The 24,059-nt window shown below is 40.8% G+C and overlaps 1 protein-coding gene across 2 annotated transcripts in view; it reads left to right on the top strand.

Moving 5' to 3' along the window:
• SYNPR (synaptoporin) overlaps positions 1 to 24,059 on the top strand; it is a 285,823-nt gene that overhangs the window by 140,814 nt on the left and 120,950 nt on the right. The window contains exon 1 of one of the 2 annotated variants that reach the window (XM_081245570.1): positions 2,298 to 2,461. The exons of the other annotated variant lie outside the window; for it this stretch is intronic. Coding sequence (XP_081101696.1) covers positions 2,438 to 2,461 — 24 coding nt within the window. The 5' untranslated portion in view covers positions 2,298 to 2,437. Of the gene's footprint in view, positions 1 to 2,297; positions 2,462 to 24,059 lie in introns of those variants that run through there. 2 annotated transcript variants of the gene reach the window in all.

Raw genomic sequence — 24,059 nt, 5'->3', positions numbered from 1 at the left:
GCCTGGAGGCTGAATAAATAAAAATGTAAATGCCGCAATGTGACATCTAGAACAGAGAAGTTAATGGCTTGGTGCCTGGCATCCAACTGAGTTCCAATGTTAGCTTTACCCACTGTTGACTGTGTGCCTTTGGATAAGTTACTTAACTCTTTGGGTCTTGGTTTCCTCTTCAGTAAACCGGAATGAAAATCATAACTTTTCTTGGTTCTGTGCGGCCCACATAGGATAACACACTTATACAAACAAACAAACAAACAAACAAAAAACTTAGACTGGTACCTGACACAGACAAATATTCAAGAAATGTTTGGCATCATTATATGGAATTCAAAATTCTTTTACTGGAAATGGGGCTCTTAATATTTAAAACCCTGATAAAAGTGACTCACTCTCCACCCTGAAGAAACTGTTAAGAGTGCTTCTGCCCTACAGGTGCGTGGCTGGAACTGCATCACTTTAACTCGGCTCTAACACTGCAGGTCACCAGCCGCCTGGCCCGAACTGTGGCCTTTAGCACAGGGACCCGATTCCTTCAGTCAGTCTTTCATTCATTTATTCCACAAATGCCTACTGAGAGCTCATGGAACTGCCTGGTGATTCTCAGCCTTTTTTTTTTTTTCTTGCTTCAACTGGGTTAATTTGCTCAATTTACTCCCCTGAGTAACTTCTCTCCATGAAATGCAGTGATCTTTCAACTGGCAGGTGAGGAGTGGCAGTGGGGAGAGTGGAGATGAGAGTGTGGGGGGAATGAGATTCCAACCAGAATTGCAAAGGGACCACGTACAGGTTGAAACTTTCAAGAGTCTACTGGAGGGTGATGTGTGAGGAACAGGCACATCACAGAAGGGGGAGGAGGAAACAGACGGCTGCAGGATGCTGAGCCCAGGTTGTACGTGCATTGAAAGCCTTAGCCATTTTTCATCTGTTCCCCTCCCCTCCACCAGCAGCATTATGAGGTGTTAGTGTGCCCATTTCACAGAAGACAAACTGAGACTCGGAGACCTTAAGGTACTTCCCAAGTCACGTGACGAGTCAGTGGAAGGCTGGGGCTGGAACCCGGGTGGCCTGACTCCTCATCAGGTTTGGTTTGTTTGTTTGGTCCCCGACGTCCTTGAGTTGTTACCGTGTGTTTGGAGGGGGAGAGGGAGGAGGGAGATGTGATGGTAATGACTGCTGTTGCCGTGCTGGTGTGTGTGTGAGACAGAGACAGAGAGAGGGACCCAAAGAAACACTCAGGACAGAGTCCGAATTAACAACCACCAATAAAAAGGCTGGCCAGCCGAGGTGAGTTTCCGTCAGGCCATCACCGACCACACAAAAGATAAAGCAGAGACACCTGGGCCATCCTAACACTATTCCTGTCCCGAGTGGGCTCCTGATGGGGAATGTGAAGGGAAGAGGCATGCGGGTTTCTTCCTCCTTTGCTGTGGTGTAGACCTCAGAGAGAAGGGGTCCTCAGGAAGCCACCGTGCGGAGAGTGTCTCACCTGTGGGCACCCTGTCCGTGAATTCAGTGCCAATCCCTCTAAACCGTGCTGCCTCAGGATGCTATGCTTTCGGCCCCTTGAACTTGTCAAGCTCATCTCCCTCCTAGAGAGGCCCATTTGTAGACAAAGCAGACCCAGGTCACACTGAAACCTCTGAAACCTTTTCGATTTTCAGATTTGGCTGCGGAGACTTTAAGTCACACTCCTGGGACGAGTAAGCCACCGAGTCCCTTCGTCCCTTCCCCAGTTGCCAGAGCCCGAAAAGCCTGTCTTCAGGTACCATCACCTTAGTGATTATTTATGGGTGGTGTATGAATCTCCCAAATGGGCATCAGGCATCGCATCCAGGCATTTTCATAAAAACGAGGGCAATTTTTTCTAAGCAAACGTATACACATCTCCTTAATCTATGCAAATCTATTCATAAGGATTTTCTAAAACCACCACTTCCCCCACGCACCCTGGACACACAAATTCCCAGCTCCTTTTGATTTCCCAGTTTGTTTTTAAGCACTGGGTGGAGGGAGGAGAGGGCTCGCAGATTCAAGGGGGAGATGGTGCTCCCTGGGTGATGCAGCTGGCTTGCTCACAGCAGCCGGTCCTGCCCTTGCAGTTGGGAGCAAACAGCCAAGTGTGGGATGGTAACCACCTCCCAAAAAGCAGGCAGCCTTTCACCAGAGGGAAGTATCAGGTTGCTGTACTTCGGCTGTGGGTTGCCACTGTCTAATAATATGACCGTTTTGCCATCTCTCTGCAAATAAGGCAGAAGCTGCTACCTGATTGGTATAACATCTCACTTACCCTCCTCATTGATTTTCTTGTTCTCCTCCTTTGCTTCATAAAAAGAGGGACCAGTGGCTCGTGCTGTGGACAGAGAAGCTTGATTTTTAGTATGAGAGAGCCTCTATTTTCTTTCAGGAGAGGGAAGTTGGATTATCAATTCTTTTGTAAATGTGTATGGTGATATTTGCTCCGGTAAGTTTATATCTCTCTTGATTTACAGCTGGCTGGGGGTGGGGTGTGTGTGTGTGTGTGTGTGCGTGTGTGTGTGTTTGCATAGATTTAGACTGTACAGTCACTTATCTTTCCAAATATCATTTTCTGAAATCTTTAGGGATAATGTCTTTTTTTTTCTTACTTTGCTTGCTCGTATTCGTCTGTTTAAGCCAAAGAGCTCTGCTGTATGATAGTGTGATGCTTACCTTAGTTGTTGAAGGATGCGCTGGGTTTCTCTGAACATAGTAAGGAAACTATTTAAGCAAACTTACATTTGGCTTCATAAAAATGTCATGTCATTCTGCCTCCCACCGGGAGTGTTTAATGACTTAAGTATGTTCATTGTGCCATAATCTGCATATCATTTTAATTAAGTTTCTTCCTCAATGTCAGAGCAAGAATTTTGTAAACTCCATAAATGGCTACCAAATACGTTGTGCTGTGCCAAGAAGGGGTGTGCTAATTTCATGAGGCCTTAAGCCAGGGTATAATAGATGAGATGAGTTTCCTCTAGGATGAGGTACATGCACCTTTAAAAGAACTGAATTTATGAAAAGTGTTCAGATCATTAAAGTACATCTCTAGAATTCCGTGAAAAGATTTAATCACAAGTGGCTGTTGCTTCTCTTCTGTCTTTGCACTGTGTGTTTGTGCCACCGTCCGTCAGATGCCCAGCCCTGGCTCTCATGTTTCTGTATCTGATGCTGATCAAGAGAAAAGTTGCTGTTATTCAATTCAAACTAGTGCCATACCGTGATCTGCTCACCACTGCTAGTTATGATTTTTAAAGGCATTACCTGGTTAACTGCTTTTTTTCTATCTGTTTTTCTAGAGAGTGTTAGAGGATCTGAATTCTTTGTTGTTAATTCAGAAGTCTGAGAGAAGGTCTGTCAATATAATTACCCTAGAGAGAGATGATTGGATGATTAAATAATTGCTCTAATGGAAATAAACTGAGGTTCTCATCTTCTCTTTTTGTTACACAATCAACAAATCTGCATAGTCTTTTTCATGGTGAAATGGATTAGAGAATATATTTATAATGAAAGTTAAAGGCACCACTGAATAAGAAGCAAGAGGGGGTCTGACTATCTATTCTTCAGAGATTTTGAAAGTAAAGTTAGGAATGTCATGTGTGCCTAGACCTCTTAGGCATAGAATTCTTTTTCGGAAGAGGAATGATTCAGATCCTGAAGTAATCTAGGGGCAGCTCATGGAAACACTAGTGTCTGGGAATCTAGGAATGTGGTCCCCACGTCTGCTTCTTTTGGGCATTCTGCCCCTCACACACCCTTTGCAAGCTGGAATGGAACTACTCATTCTGACAAACAGAATTTTGAATTTTGGTTAATTGAGTTCAGCCTCAAAAATCCTCCAGTAAAAATTTTTAAAAAATAAGACTACATTTAAAGGATTCATTTGAATGTATAGTAATAAACTATTATACATTTTTTTAAAATCTTCTAAACCCATATGAACTTACATTGCCTCTTACTGGTCACAAGAAGCACGTTCCTTATAACAGCCTTAGATGCCATAAACCCTCACGAGCACCAAGTGTTCCTTAGTTGGTAGTTTGTTGAAAAAATAAAACTTCTAGCCTTGGGCTGTTGGCATTTACCGCTAAGGAAACTCAACAGCACTGAACATCTGTCTTTATCTCCCCAAACACCCACTCCCCCAACATCCCTTAATATTTTTGTCATCTTTCTCTTTACATGGCTGTCATTAACAGGTTATGTACAAAGTCGCTAGCTGTAAACGGAGTTGATCATCCTCTGAAGTTGTTCAGTAACCGAAATGAATGCAGATCTGGGCGGGGGTGGGGGGCACCCTGCAGGTGAAAGTATCTGTCTTGTCCTGCGGGCTGCCAGTTTACAAAACTGTTAGGGCTCCCAGCAGGCTCGTACCCACTGATATAGGAAGGACAGTGGGGCATCTGTATCTTGGAGAGGTCAAGATGTTTTGTGTGATTTAGGATGAACGTGCCTGGTCTTGAAAGCATCCCTTTGGAAAAGTCCAGAATGCCATTACCCCCAAAACTGTTGTAATCTCTTCAAAGGAATAAAAATCTGTGCCACGTAGGGGAGAATAACAAAGGGAATTTTGATTTCACGATGAGACCACTTATTCTTTTTAGCAAGATGAGGAATGCAGTCGTCGTTTCCATTTAGTAAGTACCTACTGTATGCCTGGCACTGTGCTAAGCATTTTACGTGGCTTGTTTCCTTGAATCTTCACAGCTATCCCAGGAGGGAGATTTACAGATAAATCCCAGTTTTACAGATAAGAAAACGGAGACAGAGGCAAGTGTGCCATTCGTTTGTGGCAACACGGTGATAATGATGACACTCAGAGCCAGACAGGCTCATTCCAGAGTCAAGCTCTTCATCTCTCCCCTCAGCCAGGGTTTCACTTCATCAGTACAATCTACAACCAACTCCTAGCCTGCAGCGACTTGCAGGGTGTACCATAACACACCATATTTTTTTTTACACCATATTTTCATTAGTGCTTTTCCCCCTTCTGAAGCTACATAGCCTCCTTCTTCTCAGGCTCTGCTTTTGTGACTCTAAGCTAATTATGTGTTTGTAACTAGAGAGTGTGCGTTGTATTTCCACTCAACTATAAAGATGTGGATCTCACAAGAGGGAGCCAGTCCAGGGAGAGCTATATGCAGAAGTGGCTGAATTAAGGTAGCTTTTTTAAATTGATCACAAGAAATCCATCCCTTTGGTTTTCAATCTTTCGAACATAGAGTCAAAATTAAGATGTGATGATAACACACATATCAGTACCTCAAGGTATCTGGTTTATCACTGATGCAAAATATAAAAAGCAGTTGCTACTGAATTGATGTATTTGTGGAGACTTTGTAGAATTCTCACCTTTTTTTTTACGCACCCCCAGCATGAGTTTCTTGCACTTTGTGGCCAGCTGGAAAGCACTGACGTGACCCTTCAGGTAGAATATTGCAAAGCGCCTATACCACCTGGGTAATTAAAAAATGAAAACAGCTGCCGATAAGCATGCTGTGAAGTGTGACAAAGTTGAAATTCAGAGGCCCCAGATACATTCTTTTGCACCTGAGCACTGAACTCTCCATTTGAAATCCATTTAAGCCAATAAAATTCAACTGGATCTTTTAGGAGGAAAATGCAACTGAGTAGAATCAATATGTTTGACATTTCTCCTCCACTGACAGTTTTCGGACTAGAAACAGGGCACACCCGTCATGAGGTGAGCCTGTGAAATGCTGCATTTTCTTCCCTCAGTGAGAGAGAAAGGATTGTGAGTGATGAAAATGTTACTAGAAGAGAGAACCTAGCTTAGGACACTTTTGCTCTATTTCACCCCAAACCAGAGGGATCTAAAAACACAAATGAACAAACAAACCAACAAAAACAACCCATCCCAAATTGGGAGCATTAAGAGTCCAGTTTTGAAGTGTTGACACAATATTGACTTCTTGGTGTGGTCTGCTGCATCTAATAGTGATAGCTTTTGAATTACTCCTGGTGTCGAGTAAATGAAAGAGATCAGAGTGCAGTACTCAGGAAGATGTGTTTCCAAAATGATAGTCATTTTTGTCAGAGGTAAAACTTATTGACCTCTTTTTCTTGCTCTTAAAAAATAATAATTGGATGGTTTAATCAGAGAGTGTGGTATTAGAGCCAGTCAGGATAAAGAAATTTAAATCAATCTGCGTTTTCCACCAGCATTTATGAGAGGTTTAAATATATTAACAGTCATCAAATGAGCACTTTTACTTTAAAGAAATATGTTGTACTCATCCACAGCGTTCATGAAATATAGGCTTATCCCTTAAAACTAAGCTTAGAGACAATTTTATAAAGCATATCATATGTCAGTCTCCATCTACAAGATAGAGCTTTCTTCCGAGAGGAGACCAAATCCAAAATAAATCACAGTAGAGATTGTCTTTCATCTTACCTACATTTTCTTCTGCCTTCTCTTTGGCTGTGGATGTGTATACTTAATCAAGTTGATCCTTAAGAGCTTAAAAATGATCTATTGAGTATGCAGGAATAGCATGTGGTGTTAAGACATAATGAGCGTGGGACGAGGCTTGAATTTGTCATCAAACATTCTAAGCTGGTGTACAAACAGAGCTGGTGGTCCTGTTCCATCCTTGTCTAAGAAGATGGAATCAGGGAGGATTTTGAGCCTGAAAGGAACACATGAGGCATTCAATCCTCTAGAAGAGGCTCTTGGTCATGGGTGTGCCTTTAAATGTTTAAAGTTTAGGGATGAGTTGAAAATAGAAGCACCTCAGTCACTTTACTCTGCAGACTAATGGATCTGCATAATTAATATATTTTACAGTGATCATTTTTGAACAGATTCAAGCCAAAAGTCTTAATGGAAAATGGTTCCTGGGTAACTTCAGACGCATTCCACTATGGTTTCTGGAAAGCTTATTCCCAGCACAGGGCAATCAGTTCACTGTGGAGCTTTGGGTTGGCCAAATGTAAGGGGGTAATCATTTCATTAGAGTTTTTGGGGGGAACTGGTAGGTTGGGGGTAAAAAGCTTCTGTTGATAGTACCCATGTGACTTCTTTAGCCCTGCTTGCAGAATCTTTAAATTCTCCCAAATTACCACACATTGTCTCTGTGTAGGCTTTCTGGCAAAGATATGACAAATATTTTAGACTTGTTTTATTTCTGGTAAAAAAAATGGCTTTAAGAACATTTGTGCCCAATATAGATTATTACTTGAGGACTTTTCAAGTCACCACAGTGACATCTACCTCTCAATGATGAACCCATATATCTTTATCTAGCTTTGGATAAGGGAAGAAACGGAATATAATTTTTCAAAGCCTATGACATTCAATTTGCCTTCCTATGAAACTGAATGGTTGAGACCAAAAAATAATTTTTTTTAACTGGGGGCGGATTTGAGGGAAGGCTTGGAGTGTTGACTTCACTAGGCTATTCTTGCATTCAGCAAATATTTAAGGATGCTTACCAAGTGCCAGGTACCATGCTAGGCTTCGGAGATGCCGTGATGAACAGATAGACATAATATCTGTGCTCCCAGAAGTAAATGCCTTCATTTTCCTTTTTCTCATCTAAACCTAGTTTCTTTTTCATGGCTCAGGATGTGTCTTTTTAAAAGCATAATTGAACCGTTCTAGTAAGACAGTTGCAGGAAATATGTGCTTTTGGTCCTATCTGTTTATGCTCAGTGAAGGAATCCATTTCCTTCAGAGAATGAATCCATTTATTTACTGATGTGATTATTCATCTGGCTGAAATGGAGTGGTCTGAAGGTGGGGAGCCAGGGGAAGTCTTGTAGTTGTGCCTTCTAAGCATTATTTATCGCTACAAGGCATCCTCAGATTTGATACGCTATTCTCACTCTTGCCCGATGTTGGGAGGAGGAAAGAGGGATGAAGCTACAACAGGACAGAAAAGTAAAGAAGCTAGAAGAGTAGACAGAGAGGGTGCCTAGAGGAAATAAGACTTGCACTGGCAGTATGAATTAGTTCTAACTGGCATTATCAGGTTCTCTGTGGGTGTTCATTTATTCAGAATATATATATATATATATATATGGTGTCCACTTTGTGCCAAGTGCAGCACTAGGTGCTAGAACACAGGAATAAATACGGTATACTAGTTTCGGAACTCAAGCAACTTCTAGTAGGCCTGGATTTCTCAACTTCAACACTATTAACATTTTGGCCCACATAATTCATTGATGTGGGGCTGTTATAAGCATTACAGGGTGTTTTGCAGCATCCCTTGCCTCTACCCACTAGATGTCAGTAGCCAAATGCCCTGCCAACCCACCAACTTGTAAGAACCAAAATTATCTCCAGACAATGCCAAATAATCCCTAGTTAAAACCTTGCAAGAAACTGAGTAATAACCAACAGCTTTGACCGACTCTTCCCTTAGCATGTCTACTTCTCTGACTTTCAGATACACTGCTGCATAGTTAACTCCAGGATTTTTCAGTGGTTTTCCACAAATATTCTGTACAACTTGTTTAACAAAGACAAGTAAGGCATCTCTAAGTCTTTTTTTTTTTTTTACTATTATATCCCTTCTGTATAACACCCTACCATGTTCATTTGCCTTACATTTTGTCTCATTTGATTCCAGAAATCAACAAATGAGGCAATAGGAAAATATTATAACCTTTTAACAGATGAATAAATGGACATTTAAAATTGTTATATGCCCAAATTCTTGCAACTAATAGTGGATAGAGCTTAGATTCATACTCAGATGTCCTGACACAAAAATCCAGTGTATTTCTACAGAGTTATAAAACTTAATGAGAAAACCAAGGTAAGTATTTTTAAAGCACACTCTCTCTTTGAGGCTGTACTGGAAATAATAACAATGTAGCCGCAGATGGAGGTCCACAGGCTTGGCTCCTTACTAAGTATTTGTTAACTGGGTGGTTTTGCACTCTTAGTGCAAACAGCAAATATCAGCATCCGTTCTTCATTCCCATCCTCAGTAGTTCAAGGAATGTGGAGTGATACATCACAAAAACCACAGGAAGCTCTAGAGATCAGTCCAGCAGAGTGGATGGGGCATGGGCTTTTAAGTCAGATGTACCCACTGTATGAGTCAGCATCCCAGCAGGAAGAGATGACATCCTCAAACCATCTGACCTCTTGCCAGTGACAGTAAAACATTAAACCTTAATTTCTTTAAGTCAGAAAATTGAAGCCCTGAAAGGTGAGTTGCATTTCTCCAGGCCTTATGGTGAAATCAGTACAGAAGGATGATAAAAGCAGAGCTCAGTGTACTTCCAGTCCAATGAGCTGAAGAATCATTTCAAATGGAGAAAGGCCAGTTTATGGATCTGGCACATACCAGAAATGTATGTGTTCTGGGTTATCACCAGAAGTCTGAGTGCCTGAGATCGGACCCTAGATTTTGAATTGGGTACACCCAAGAATCTTTGGGGTTAGTTTAACCATATTTCAGCCTCATTAGAGGCTACAGGAGACATTGAGCTCCTGGATGGATCTTAAAAGAGTTGTGGACACGAATCTGGAACACATTAAAGACAGGTAGTAATTTGCAGTGGTGCTCATCACATGTACTCCTGAGCTTGGATAGATGCAGGGCTTTCCCAGAAGAAGGCCTCCAACTGTACCTGGGCCCACATCCTTCATCATCTGATGAATTTTTAAAAGGTATCTGTCACTATTGAGACCCTTATGGCTTTTGCCAAGATAAGAGTCATTCCAAGCATATTGCTCTGGCAGAATGCCCATCAAGAAAGCTATCTTCTGCCTGCATTGTCTTAAAGAACTGAACTTAGAATGAGAGGAAATAGATCCAGATCCTGGCTCTGCCACTCATGGTCTTAGACAATTCATTAGTCTTCTCTGGGCCACAGTCTCTACATCTGTAAAATGGAAATAATGGGTCCCCTCCCCAGAGTTCTGGAGAGGATCGCTCTCATAAATGATATGAGAAAACCCTTTTGAGACCACGTGGGCCTAGACAATTGTATCATTATGTCCTTCCCTCTGTAATCAAAGTTCATTCTGCTGTCAATTTTCACTCGGTGCCCTTGGTGTGTGCATGAGGTGAGGGGGAGTGTTTCCCCAGTCTACCAAGAAAATGACTGCAGTTGTGGGATGGGTCTAAAGTAGTCTATCAGTGGTTTGATGGGTAATTCTATCTCAAGCAGAGATTTATGTCCATATTATAAATTGCAGAGACAGAGTATCTTCACTGAAGAATAACTATAATAAAACCAAATGCAGTATGGATAAAGCAATTCCCTGTGATCAGCTCAGCTCAGGGAATGCTTCTGTGTTTCCCTTTCAACTTCCTCGGAAGCCTTTCCCTGCCATCTGTCCAGGCATAATCCATTCCTTATAGGGGGTTGACATGATCTCTGACCTAATATTGTGTGACCTTAACCCTCTTCTCTCTCCACCTGAGAGAGCTCCTCAGGGGAATTGACAAATCCCAATTTTTTCCTCCCTAAGGATCAAAGCTCAGGGAAAGCCTCCTGCTGCCCACCCTGAGTTTCTCATTAGCCCCTGATGTAGGAAATTCAAAGGTTTCTCATTTCTCATATTTTATTTACCTCAAAGCATCTCCTGACACATTTGATCCGAAAACCTGGTTAGCTGGCATTTTTTCCAGGAGCATTATCTCCTGGAAGCCCTCTCCCAGTCTCCTTCCCTCAACTCACCTCTTTCCTCTGAGTGGTATTTATAAATTCCTCATCCTCCGAGGAGTTTGGAAGACATCGCCTCCAACCCTCCCCCAGACCAGTTTCCCAATATGCTTGCCTTCTCTCTCTCCCACTGCCTCTACACTGTAGGAGAGTGTTTCTCAAGGCTTTTTTTTTCCCCTGTGGATCTCTTCAGGAAGGCAAGCATGTTTTCTCAATCATTCACTCATTCCTTTGTTCACACACTCATTCATTTATGTTTCTACTGTATATTTATTGAGCAGCAACTGTGTGCTAGGCACAGTGTTAAGATGTAGGATACAGAGGTGACTAAAACAGATGTAGTCCCTACTCTGCTAAGAGCTGCAGTCTAATGAGGGAAGTGGCAATTTAAAAATCCCTCAAAAGTGACTTAATTATCATTGTAGTGAGGGCTAAAAATAAAAGCTAAGCCATCTTGGGTACTAATTATGTGACAGGCACAGCTCCAAGTGTTTCGTGCATATTAATTCATTTAATCCTCATAATAACTCTTTGAGGGGGTTTGAAGAGGGAAGGATTAGAGCTCATAAAATCCTGAAAGGCTTGGACTCCTTTCCTAAGTCTAGGAATATTGGAATGAGGGTCACACAACCTGATGCTAAGAGTTCGCGTAGCTGACGTTTAGACAGCACTTACTGTTTACCAGGCACTGTGCTCTGCATCTCACACAGTCTGCAACTTCCCAACAGCATCCTGAGGGATTGTATTAGTATTTCCAAGGTGGGGAAAAGGAGATGTAGAGAGCCTGAGCCACTTGTCCAAGGTCACAAGGTCACACATTTTATGAGTGGTGATTCTGAGACTATAGCTTAGGTGTGTTTGACCCCAAGCCTGGGCTCTTAAACATGATGATAACCTGTGAAAGGCTGATTAGGACATTCCTCAGTTGGTTCATATTCTGGAAAATACTCTAGAATGGGGACAGAGAGGGTTATGTTAATGTGCATCTGAGTAAGAAATACAGTGATCCTTCTTGGAGTAAATCGGAGCATGTGGGACCAGGAGTGTTGTGTCCTTACATATGCTTAATCCTTAAGCATAGTCCAAGGGGGACAACCAGCTGCTTCTACAACTTCCAATTCAAAGCATGGACTGAGGACCGGCAGCACTGGCGTCGCCTGGGAGCTTGCTAGAAATGCAGACTCTCCAGTTACACCCCAGACCTACTGAGTACTGAAACCCACATTTAGGTGATCTCCATATGGTTCACATGCACAGTTAAATTTCACAAGCTCAGCTCTAGAACAAGTTAAGAGACTGGGCTTTCAGCTTTCAGCTCTGGTTGTGATGCTAACTGACCAGTTGTTTGATCCCCCCAGATTTTCTTTGCTCTGTGTCTTCAGTGGGGATGACTTTAACCCTCCTCGTGGATGGGATCATGGGTCATCCCATGGAAGAGCCTGGAGCTGTTGGAGAGGAAGGTTCTATAGAAGCTCTGAGTCTCTCTTTTATCTCCAGAATTGTTTTTGCTACTGTGGTCCGTAGACCACCTATATCAGAATCACCTGGGGAATTCATTTAAGATGATGCTTAGATTAAAAGTAGACTTCTCAGAACAGCAGTAAATGCCAAAATACATAGTGTAACGATGTCTTCAAACACCAGGAGAAAATCACTGTCAGATTAGCATTGAATATCCTTCCTAAGGTTTTTATCCAGAACAAGGATGCAGTAAAGACATTATCAGATTACATTAAATCACATTTAATTTTTACATTTAATTAACCCTCTTTGGGGAGGAACTACCTCTGTGGAATGATCCATCCAGACCTTGGTTTCAGATTCTGGTTCCCAGAACAATCTATGTGATTGTTTTTTTTCTTTCTTTCTGCGGTACGCGGGCCTCTCACTGTTGTGGCCTCTCCTGTTGCGGAGCACGGGCTCCGGACGCGCAGGCTCAGCGGCCATGGCTCACGGGCCCAGCCGCTCCACGGCATGTGGGATCTTCCCGGACTGGGGCACGAACCCGTGTCCCCTGCATCGGCAGGCGGGCTCTCAGCCACTGCGCCACCAGGGAAGCCCGACTCTACCTCTTTTTTTTTTTTTTTGCGGCACGCAGGCCTCTCACTGCTGTGGCCTCTCCCGCTGCGGAGCACAGGCTCCGGACGCGCAGGCTCAGCGGCCATGGCTCACGGGCCCAGCCACTCCACGACATGTGGGATCTTCTTGGACCGGGGCACGAACCCGTGTCCCCTGCATCGGCAGGCGGACTCTCAACCACTGCGCCACCAGGGAAGCCCCCGACTCTACCTCTTGATGGGAGTAGCTGCAAAGAATTTCACCCATTTTTGCAACCTATCCAGTACTCTACTATGATTTCTCTAGTTCCAAGCTCTAGGAACACGCTGCCTTCCCTCATTCAAAAACATTGTCCTTGGCACCTCGCTTGCCCATCAACATCCAACTGAACACTAAATCCTGTCACTTTTGCCTCCGGAATATCCCTTCATCTGTCTAGTTCTCTCCATCTCCACTCTCACCTCTCTCGCTTTCCCTTGCTCTCTTGCAACTTCCCATAAAAGGTCTCAGCAATTTTTACTCTTCTGCCCACCCACATCATCCTCCAAGCATTCTCCACATAGTGACAAGAGCAATCATTTCTCAATTCAAGGCTGCTCATCCAGCTCCCCTGCTTAATAAATTTTCAGTGTTAGGTTAGAAGTCAGTATCTTTAATGGAAGCCATAGACCCTGTGGCATCCAGCCCCTGCCTGCTGCTCCAGATCACGCCCTCCCATCGTGCCCCTACTGACCTGCTTCATCCAGATCAGCTCCTCAAATGCTCCATCTTCCCACAGAGCCTTTGCATGTTCTGTTCCCTCTGCCCACCCTGAGTACCTTTCATCATCTACTTTTATACATCCTTCAGTCACCTCAGATTCTTTTGGGGGTGATTTAATTGATGTTCACTCTTCCATCAAGCTATAAGATCCTTGAAGACAGGAAGCCTCTGTTTTTGCCCTTCAGTGCATTTACTGAAGATAGCGGTGTCTGGGGCATGTTAAACACTCAATAAATAGTATATATTTGAAGGAGAAAATGAGTGAATGAATGAATGAATAAATGAATGGTCGTGTATGTTCTAGCCCTATGCTCATGCATAAATATGCAAGAGATGCAGTTTCTGCCTTTAAGCATTTATATTCTTATTAGGAGAGGAAGGTATGTAAATTATAAAGTATGAAGGGTCCAATAGAAGCTTAAAGACAGAGGGGTCAATTTTCCCTTGTGGTGGAGGGAAGGAAGGACAGGGAATGTGTGTTAGTTTCCCATGGCCGCAATTACCACAAAGTTTGTGACAAGACAGTGGAAGTTTATCTTAGAGTTCTGGAGGTGAGAAATCTTAAAATCAAGGTGTCATTGGGGCTGCATTCCTTCTGGAGGCTCTAGGGGAGAATTATTTTTCTTTGCTTTTTTCCAATTTCTAGAAGCCTCCTGCATTCCTTGTGGCCCCTTCTTCTAGCTTCAAAACTCGTAGCCTGGGTCAGACACCTTTAAATTTGCTCTCTCTCTCCCTCTCTCACCTCTCCTTCTGTCATGACATCTTCTTCTCTGACTCTGACCTGTCTCCCTCTTATAAGGACCCTTGTGCTTGCATTGAGCCCACCCAGATAATCCAGCATAATCTCCCCATCTCAGTGTCCTTAATTTAATTACATTTGCCAAGTCCCTTTTACTGTGTAAGATAATTACATGTTAGGAGATTAGTACGTGGATATCCTTGGTGGGGGGGTCATTATTCTGTCTACCACTAAGTTACAAAGGAGTGATATAAGGATAGCTTCATGGAGAAAGTGGCACTTGGACTGAGTCTTTAAACACAAAGATGATGAAGGCACTCACATAGGTGAGGGCTTATATGCAAAGAATGGCTAATAATCTGGCGGGGTGGGCCATAAGTAATTTGTTGTTCACAGAAAATAATGAGAGGTGAGGCCAGAGAGGGCGGGAGGGAGGGACCCGAAGACCGAAGGCCTTGCGTGCCATGCTAAGGAAGCCACACTTGATCTGGTAGGCAGTGGAGGACCATTCAATGGTGATAAGTGGAAAAGGGAAGCAAGGTAGTTAAACTTGGATTCTGGAAAGGTGGCCCTTGCAGCAGAATGGAGCCTGGATGTCCTGGGGCAAGGTTGAAGGCAGGTACAGCTGAGAGGAGACCACACCATTACTCTGGGCCAGTGGTGATGGTGGCCTGGGTCAAAGAAGTAGCAAGTGAATAGAGAAGCTCTGATCAATATTAAGAATGCAGAACCAACAAAGCCAGGGGACTGTTTGAAGGAATGAGGTGAAGGAGGACTCTCAGGTTTTTGACTTGGATGATGGGACAGAAGGAGGTACCATGGGCTTAGATGGAGCATATCTCAAAGGAGGCTGTTCTCATGGGTTCTAAGAGCCACCTGCAAGGGAACACAGCCTTTAAGTACTCATTAAGCCCAGAGTCTTTATGCCATACCAGGTAAATGGGTTTGTTATTTCATTTCCAATGTTTCATTGAATTTGTAGCATTAAGAAATGAGAACACTGTAGTAATCATAACCATTAAAGAGATCAGCTTCCTATGAAGCCAGCTCTACATTACCCAGCTCTTTCTACTTCCCTCTGGCGTTTGTCAACCATTTCTTCCCAGGGAATATAAACACATCAACCAATAATAGCCAAGTGCAGCAGCTTCCTCCTTTTACTTGAGCAAGTCTGACACCTTCTTACATCTTTGTTCTGGCCTTTTCCTGGGCTTGTGTCAAAATATCGCTTCTAATCCTCTCCCCACAGACCACTGGTTCTCTTAGGATTCTGGATTCCATCCCAGCATCTGCCAGATGCAATGGTAAGGCTCAGTGAGATTAAAAGAGGGCCGCTCTTCTAGTTCTACTTATTTCTTTCCAGACTCTTTTACTTTAACCACTTCTGGTGGACCCCCTACCCACCCTCGCACCACGTACTTTGATATAAACTTGTGGGTCCTGCCCTGTTTGGAGGGAGATAAGGGATGTATTTCCATTAGTTCAAAAAATTACTATGAAATGCCTGCTATGAGCTAAGTATTACGTTTACCCTGATGACAGTTCTGACATGCTGCTCTTTATTTACCTTCATCAAAGAACTTTGGCTCTACTATTGTATCCTACTTTTTAGCTTACTGCTGTGTGTATCTGACAGGTCCTGGAGGCGTGCTCTGGGTGTACTTGCACGAATTGAGGAGATTATTTAATTTACAGACATGATGAGAGCACTTCTGCAATATGGGGGATGTGAAGATAACCAAGAGATGGTCCCTGCCCTCAGAGGGCTTCCAACCAAGCAAGGCAAATAGCATAATGACATCATGCCCTTTTGTAATTCTTGCTTCATTTTTAGTTCATTTCTTTCCACCTCTTCAGTAGGTATTTGAGCTTTTTTCCCCTAGTTCCTCAAATTCCTAATCTCCTCCTTCACTTCCATTCATTATTTGATTTCACTTATCCATCCACTAAGAAAATTAAGATCCTTTCACATAGGACCCCTCAATTTCCCTCCTTTCCAACTCAACATGATTCCCTGGAGCCCCATCCAGTGACTACTTCTCCTTCTTTAGAGGAAGAATTATCCCTCACATTCATTAAGTGCATTTTTATTGGACATCAACTATTTGCAAGACAGTTCCCACTTACATTTCTGTTCCCACATCTTCCAGTTTTCTCTAGCCCATGCAAATCTCTTCTTTTAGAATTGTGTCACTTTTTTTTTTTGTTTTGTTTTGCAGAATCATCTTTGAGTCCCATGAACAAATAAAATGATTCAATGATGGTATTTTAACCTTGCTAGATGTGTTAAAAAGTGGTTTAAGTTTAACTTGGGAGCCAGAAGCTAAGATGTTTAGAAAAGGTCACTCTCTCCACAGTCACTAGATGGCTACATATTTGCAGGCTCTTCTGTAGTGCTGGAGTTGGGATAATATTTATATCTGTGCTTATGGGTATGGTCTATATGAACTCCACTTAACAACATTAGTACTCAGAAACTAAAGCCAATCTGTTAAATATTAAGTAAGTTGCTATATTTTTTTATCTCTTGAATTTAATCAATAGAAAGACATTACTGAATGATGGTGGGAATTTTTGTCTTATTGTCTAAGAAATAATGTCCTTTACATAGAATGTATAGTCCTTTAGGCTATGGTGATCTTTCATCTCATTAAAACATAGTGAGAAAAGACTGCTCTCTCATAATGAGGCAGAACTAAGTGGGTTCTTGGAACAATCAATAAAAGATTATTAAGAAAGAAAATTTGTGTTAAAGAGAATATGTTTTCCTCTAAGTCCTGCAGTATTATAATAAAACAGAATGAGACTTCCTTACTTTAAAAAGTGATCCTCTCAGGATGTGGATGGACCTAGAGACTGTCATACAGAGTGAAGTAAGTCAGAAAGAGAAAAACAAATATCGTATATTAACGCATGTATGTGGAATCTGAAAAAATTGGTGTAGACGATCTTATTTACAAAGCAAAAATAAGAGACACAGAGGTAGAGATCAAACGTATGGATACCAAGGGGGAAAGGGGGGGTGGGATGAATTGGGAGATTGGGATTGACATATATACACTATTGATACCACGTATAAAATAGATAACTAATGAGAACATTAGTATATAGCACAGGGAACTCTACTCAATGCTCTGTGGTGACCTAAATGGGAAGGAAATCCAAAAAAGAGGGGATATATGTATACGTATAGCTGATTCACTTTGCTATACAGTAGAAACTAACACAACACTATAAAGCAACTATACTCCAATAAAAAAATTTTTTTTAATAAGTGATCCTCTCGGAAATTTTAAGATTATTCTTGAATATCCTTAAACAAAAAATCTTGAAAACTGTTCACATACATATTAAATTTTAAAAACTATTCAATTTTGACTACACATGGACATGTATATCTAGATTGGTTTATAATATGATCTCAAATTTGTAAAAACTTTTAATAATGGAAGATTTCAAGCATATAAAAAACACAGAATAATATAATGAGCCTCTGTTTCCTTATCGTTCCAGCAATAATCAACTCATAGCTAACATTATTCCTTTTATACTCCCCAAGCATTAGATCATTTCTTCTGTAATAAATTGGTGTGTATCTCTCAAAGGTACTGAAAACAAAAACACTACAATACCACTTCACATGTCTTAAAAATAAGCAATAATTCAGTTGTCATCAAATATCTATAAATTTCCAAATATCTCTCTTAATCTCATGACTTTTTTTTTTAAGTTTTCTGAAACCTGGAGTTTTGATATATCTATTAGACCTTTTCATGCATAAGCTCTTCTCTCTCAGGCTCCTCTTCTGTGTCATTATTCATACAGTTTAATAGTTTATTGTTGTTATTCTTGAACAAACAAGGTATTTACACCTGGAGAGTTTCTCGGCATCTGGATTTTGCTGATTTCACCCTTGTGATGTCATTTTACACGTGCCTCTCTCTCTCTCCTGCATTTTTTTGTAAATTGGCAGTTGGACATAGAGACTTGATCAAATTCAGGTTTTGGGGGTTTTTTTTGCAAAGAATACCTCAAAATTGGTAAGATCTTCTTCCATTAGAGGCACATAATATCTGGCTGTCTCTCTTTTTGTGTTATCAGTCATCAGTGCTTAGATTAATTTGTTAAGCGTTGTGTCTTAGGTTGGGCTGCCATAACAAAGTACCAAAGACTGGGTGGCTTAAAAATTAGAAATTTATTTCTCACAGTTCTGGAGGCTGACAAGTCCAAGTTTAACATGCTTGCAAGGTAGATTTCATTCTGAGGCCTCTTCTCTTGACTTGTAAGTGGCTGCCACCTTGCTGTGTGCTCCTTTCCTTGGTCAGTACACACAGGTAGAGATACAGGGAAAGGGAGCAAGTCCTGGTGTTTCGTCTTTTAAGAGCACTAATCCTTTCTCTTTCTGACTTACTTTACTTAGTATGATAATCTCTAGTTGCAGACAAATACCGTATGATACCACTTGTACGTGGAATCTAAAATATGGCACAAATGAACCTATCTACAAAACAGAAACATACAGACATAGAGTTCAGACTTTTGGTTGCCGTAAGGGAGGGCGGGAGGGAGAGGGACGGACTGGGAGTTTGAGGTTGCTAGATGCAAACTATTACATTTAGAATGGACAGACAACAAGGTCCTAATGTATAGCACAGGGAACTATGTTCAGTATCCTGTTATAAACTGTAATGCAAAAGAATATAAAAAAAGAATGTCTATATGTGTATAACTGAGTCACTTTGCTGTACAGCAGAGATTGGCACCACATTGCAAATCAACTATACGTCAATAAAAAAATAATAATAATAAAAGAACACTAATCCTATGGCATCGGGGCCCACCCTTAACTTCATTTAACCTGAATTACTTCCTTAGAGGCATCATCCCCAAATACAGCCACAGTGGGGGTTAGGGATTCAACATATGCATTAGGGTAGAGGCACAAATATTCAGTCCATAACAGGTTGCAAAATGGTGATATTCTAATTCTTTGTCATTATTAGGTGAATAGTTCTATGAAGGCAAACTTCTTCTCTACTATTAGGTCACATACTGGTAGCATTCTTAAAGAAAAGGCAAGATAAATGATTGATGCTTCCCTTTCATTTACGAGTTTTTTAGTTCACTAGTATCCTCTAACAGTGACCAATTAGATTTTTATGATTAATTGTTCCTTTTAGTATAGTTATGACCTCATGGATTCAAATTCTCATTCTCTATCTGTGTAGTCTTGGATGAGTCACTTAACCCCTCAATGCCATGGTTTACCCAGCTCTGAAATGGGGGTGATGATGATACCTACCTCACAGAGGTATGAGATTTTAATGAGATAATGTCTGTAAAGTACATTACAGTCATTAAAGACAAGTGTATTGCTGGACACAAGTAGAAGCTCCCTAAATAGTAGCAGCAGTTGTGTTGTTATGATTAGAATTATAATTAGAAGATATTACTTTAGAATATACTTCAAACTGTTCCTCCAGAACTTCTACTCTAGTATTTTGGGTATTTTTCAAATGAATAAATGCTACCTTTTAACTGCCTATGTCAGACTTGCTTCTTTTCCATTACATAATCAAAATAATACATGATAGCAAGTGCCCTGTTATTCCAGAGGTGATTTGATGACTATGCATTATGTTTGGGAGGTTCAGACATTGATTCCCAGGTCAAGAATCAGAACAATCAGAACTTCACAAATATCTTGAAGTATGAACAGTAGAGAGATGCAACTTGCCAGTGAGGTGTGTGCAAAGCAAGTAGAATGTAGAAAGGCCTCCGAATCTCTCTACATAGTTATTTGCATGTTTTAAAATTCTTCTGACAATAAATGGTTTTATGACTCATTCTGGGTTTCTGCCTCTTAGTTCATGAGCTTAAATATGATGGCTGTTCATATTCCTGGCTTATAGTTCATAAGCCCTGGATTTTATTTATTTATAATATAGCCACAAGCATAAAAATGGCTAAACAAGCAGAAAAAATCAGCTCCTTCTGTTCTTTTCATGGGACCCTGTGCTTGTCTTTCGTTAAAGTGAAGCTGCATTTAAGACAAAATACTATTGTTTTAATTTTTTTAAAAGGAGAGCAAATGACAGAAACTTCTCTGTTTAATGAGCCATACAGTCTAATGAAAAGAATTAATTGAATGTGGCCAGTTTGTTATGGATCCGTATTTTTCCCCCAAATAATCCTATGTTATTCTAATTTGCTTTATGGATAAATATAACTCTGTTTCATGAAATGTTCGAATTTTAAAGAAGACACATGAAATACACCGAATTCATTCAGAATAGAATCCCAACCTGACTTTTACTTTCTATTTAGAGACATGGTAACTAAAGCCTGCTCTTTATAAAAAGAAAATGGGGTTAAAGGATTGTGACTTTAGTTTTTAAAAAATTCTAAACATTCTACATTATCATGAAAACATAGCTTCTAGCAAGGAATAGTTCATGCCAGCATATTCCATACATGCTATTAAATTACAGAACAATGGCTGTGTTCCATGCATTTATCTTACTCTAATTTTCCTATCAAGCAAAAGTGTGCAGTTAAGATATCTATCAATGATTTTCTTCAGTGATCTAACGTCAAATTTCTCCAGAAAAATGTCAAGTTCAAAACCACTACAATAGGCAAGAAATTAATTCATAAGACTCTTAAGTCAGGTGTCAGAGAAATGGTTTCAGTTCTCGGTGAGAAGTTCTGTGGAATTTTTATTTTTTCTTGTTATTCCGTTATGACGGATATGAGAGAATGGGAGTGGAGTCCTTTAAAAACAATGACCATCACTAAATCTGACAAAGGTAAGTTACACTTTTACTCAACTAAAGATTGACACATTCTTAAGCATATATTCCCATGGTATATTTTGAAATAGTCTTACCTTGATTGTAAACAGTGACTTTGCCAAAGTATTTTAATAAATGAGCAAGTCAAAAATGTGATTCCAGGGGCTCCCTGGTGGCGCAGTGGTTGAGAGTCCGCCTGCCGATGCAGGGGATACGGGTTCGTGCCCCGGTCTGGGAGGATCCCATATGCCGCGGAGCGGCTGGGCCCGTGAGCCATGGCCGCTGGGCCTGCGCATCCGGAGCCTGTGCTCCGCAACGGGAGAGGCCACAACAGTGAGAGGCCCGCATACCGCAAAAAGAAAAAAAAAAAAAAATGTGATTCCATTTACACTCTCTATAAATGTAAATAATTTTTTAACTTTTTTTGTTGAGTGAAAGATTCTTTAAATTCTATAGTGCTTTACAGTTTTCAGAAGTTTCACACACATGCTTTCATATAATCCCATAATAACCCTTTCCCCCCCATTCTTATATTGTCCCTCCCCCAAATGTAAATAATTTGAAGGTATTATGAAGATAATTCTGAAAGGGAGTGGGTTTTCTTTGATTTTACATTTCTTCATCAAAATGGAAGTTAAAAATAGCATAGCTGTCTAATGACAGGCCTGAATTTACTTTGTTCAAGTTACCCAGAGATTGTCTAAATTTGCAATTGTAATAAGATCTTTTTTTAAAATTGAAGTATAGTTGATTTACAATATTGTGTTTGTTTCAGGTGTACAGCAAAGTGATTCAGTTATATATTTTTTCAGACTATTTTCCATTGTAGGTTATTACAAGATATTGAATATAATTCCCTGTGCTATACAGTAAATCCTATTGCTTATCTATTTTATGTATAGTAGTTTGTATCTGTTAACCCCATATGCCTAATTTGTCCTTCCCACCCTCCCTCTCCCCTTTGGTAATGGTAAGTTTGCTTTAATAAAATCTTTTTTTTAGTTGCGAAAGTTATACATGCTTATTGGAAGAAGTGGAAACAATACAAAAATAATTTTAAAATAAGATTCTGCTTCCAAAATTCACTCCTTAATGTTAAAAACTGATAATACTTCAGTACAACCTTTCTAGACCTTTTCAAGTCCATTAAAAATGTATACATGTATAAATACTTCCTTTTACAAAAATGTAATGCACATATGTCATACTTGGGAATTTGCTTTTTTTTTTTTTTTTTTCCTTACATAAGATCACCTATAACTTTCTATACTGCTTTTCATACTTTTTAACTATCACATAATAGTTCATTGATTGACTACTTCAAAATTTATTTGATTATTTTTTTAATAGGCATGAAGTTTCCAATTTATTTTTACTATTTCAGTCATGCATTTTACTTTAAAGATTTATATCAGGTTTTATCTTGGAAAATAAAATTCAAGCAGAAATTTACATTTCTCTTCATGGGCAAGTGTTAAATTTAGCATATAAGGCACAGGACTTTCTAGGTACTGTCCAGGGAAGAGGAAATGACTAGATGCTGAATGGGCTTGACTATGCTATCTTGCCTTTATAAAATGCCATGCATGCTTGTTTTACTTCTTCATCTCCCATAAATTTCTGGGGCAGACAGTGGCAACTGGCTGACTGAATAACCATTCGCAGCCCTTGTACCATTGCCTACCTCCCCTCTGCAGCCCAGGAAAGCCAAATATTCACTTCTCAGGCTCCTGTGCAGCTAAGGATATCCATGGAAATGCAGCAACCATTTTTTGGTGATGAGGCAGAGACCACAGGAAACAAAGAGATGTTGGCTCAGACATCATCATACCAGCAGCCACTTAGTTCTGGACTTCTCAATATGTATGAAAAACAAAGTCCTCTTTGTTTAAGCCACTATTTATCAAGCTTTCTGTTACCTGCGCCCAAATATGTTATTAAGTTATCCATCTCCAGGCTACAGGTTTAAGAAAATGAAAACAGAAACTTCTTATGCTATATAAGTAATTTGGGGTTCTCCTTCTGCAGGGCTTGGTCAGAATTCCTCAGGTGCTACTATGAAGTACCAATTTTATGAGGCTGCCTTTGCTTGGGAAGATTTCATATAAATCACACAGCAGCTAGAAGGGCACAGTATACAATTCTTGACAGGTAGCCTGAAATGGAAAGCAGCATGGAAGATATTGGAGCTGGTTAAGAATACAGATAGTTATATACAACGACAAGAAAAAACATACAGCTCTATGGGGGAGAGCTTCTTGACCATGGTTTTCAGTGCCTCCAAATAAGATAGAATTATATTGTCTTCCAGGGATGACCTGCAGTTTTTATCTTCACGGGAAGGTCTCATCCGAGATTTTACAAGGTTGTTCACAAAAACTTTCTGGGTCAGAGTGTTGCAGTAACCATAAACTGATGGCCAGAGTAGGTACTTTGTCAATTTCTTTGGAAAAATCCAATTATTAATAAGAGAAGAAACACTAGAAGAAAGAAGAATTGGACCAAAATGAGTAAAATTGGAACATTAAGTTTTAGAGGCGTTCAACAGTCAGCTGAGGGCCTCCTGGGCAGCCTCTGGGATATGAGGGAAGCCACAGTTAATGAAATACTCTTTCTGCACCAGAAAATATCCTGACAGTGTGTATTCCTCACTTTTCCAGGGCTACTAGTGAGTAATCAGCTCTTTTAAACAACTGTGTTCCCAGAAATGCTCCTCAGGGGTGCTAAGGACCAATGACTCATCAGCCCAAGACAAATCATAAAAGGAGAAGGCACCAGAGGGCTTCATCAGAGGCAGGAACTGGGTCTCTTTCACCTATAAGCTGTTGAATGATGGACAGGAGTGAAAGTGAGGAACCCCCCCCCCAGCCCCCACCGCAACCCACCATGGGTGGCTGAGAATTAGGAAGAGGGTCTTGTTAAATGTAATTGGCAGAACTACTCCTGGCAGGCTTCTCCAGTGCTCTTATCACACCAGATTCTAAGTCCCTCCCCCCTAATGTCCTGTGATACTGCAGAGCGAAGGCTTGTGAGGC

This window comes from Mesoplodon bidens, assembly GCF_964165515.1.
Source record: "Mesoplodon bidens genome assembly, chromosome: 10".
Taxonomy (NCBI): Eukaryota; Metazoa; Chordata; class Mammalia; order Artiodactyla; family Ziphiidae; genus Mesoplodon; species Mesoplodon bidens.
This window is presented reverse-complemented; position numbering and strand designations above follow the sequence as displayed.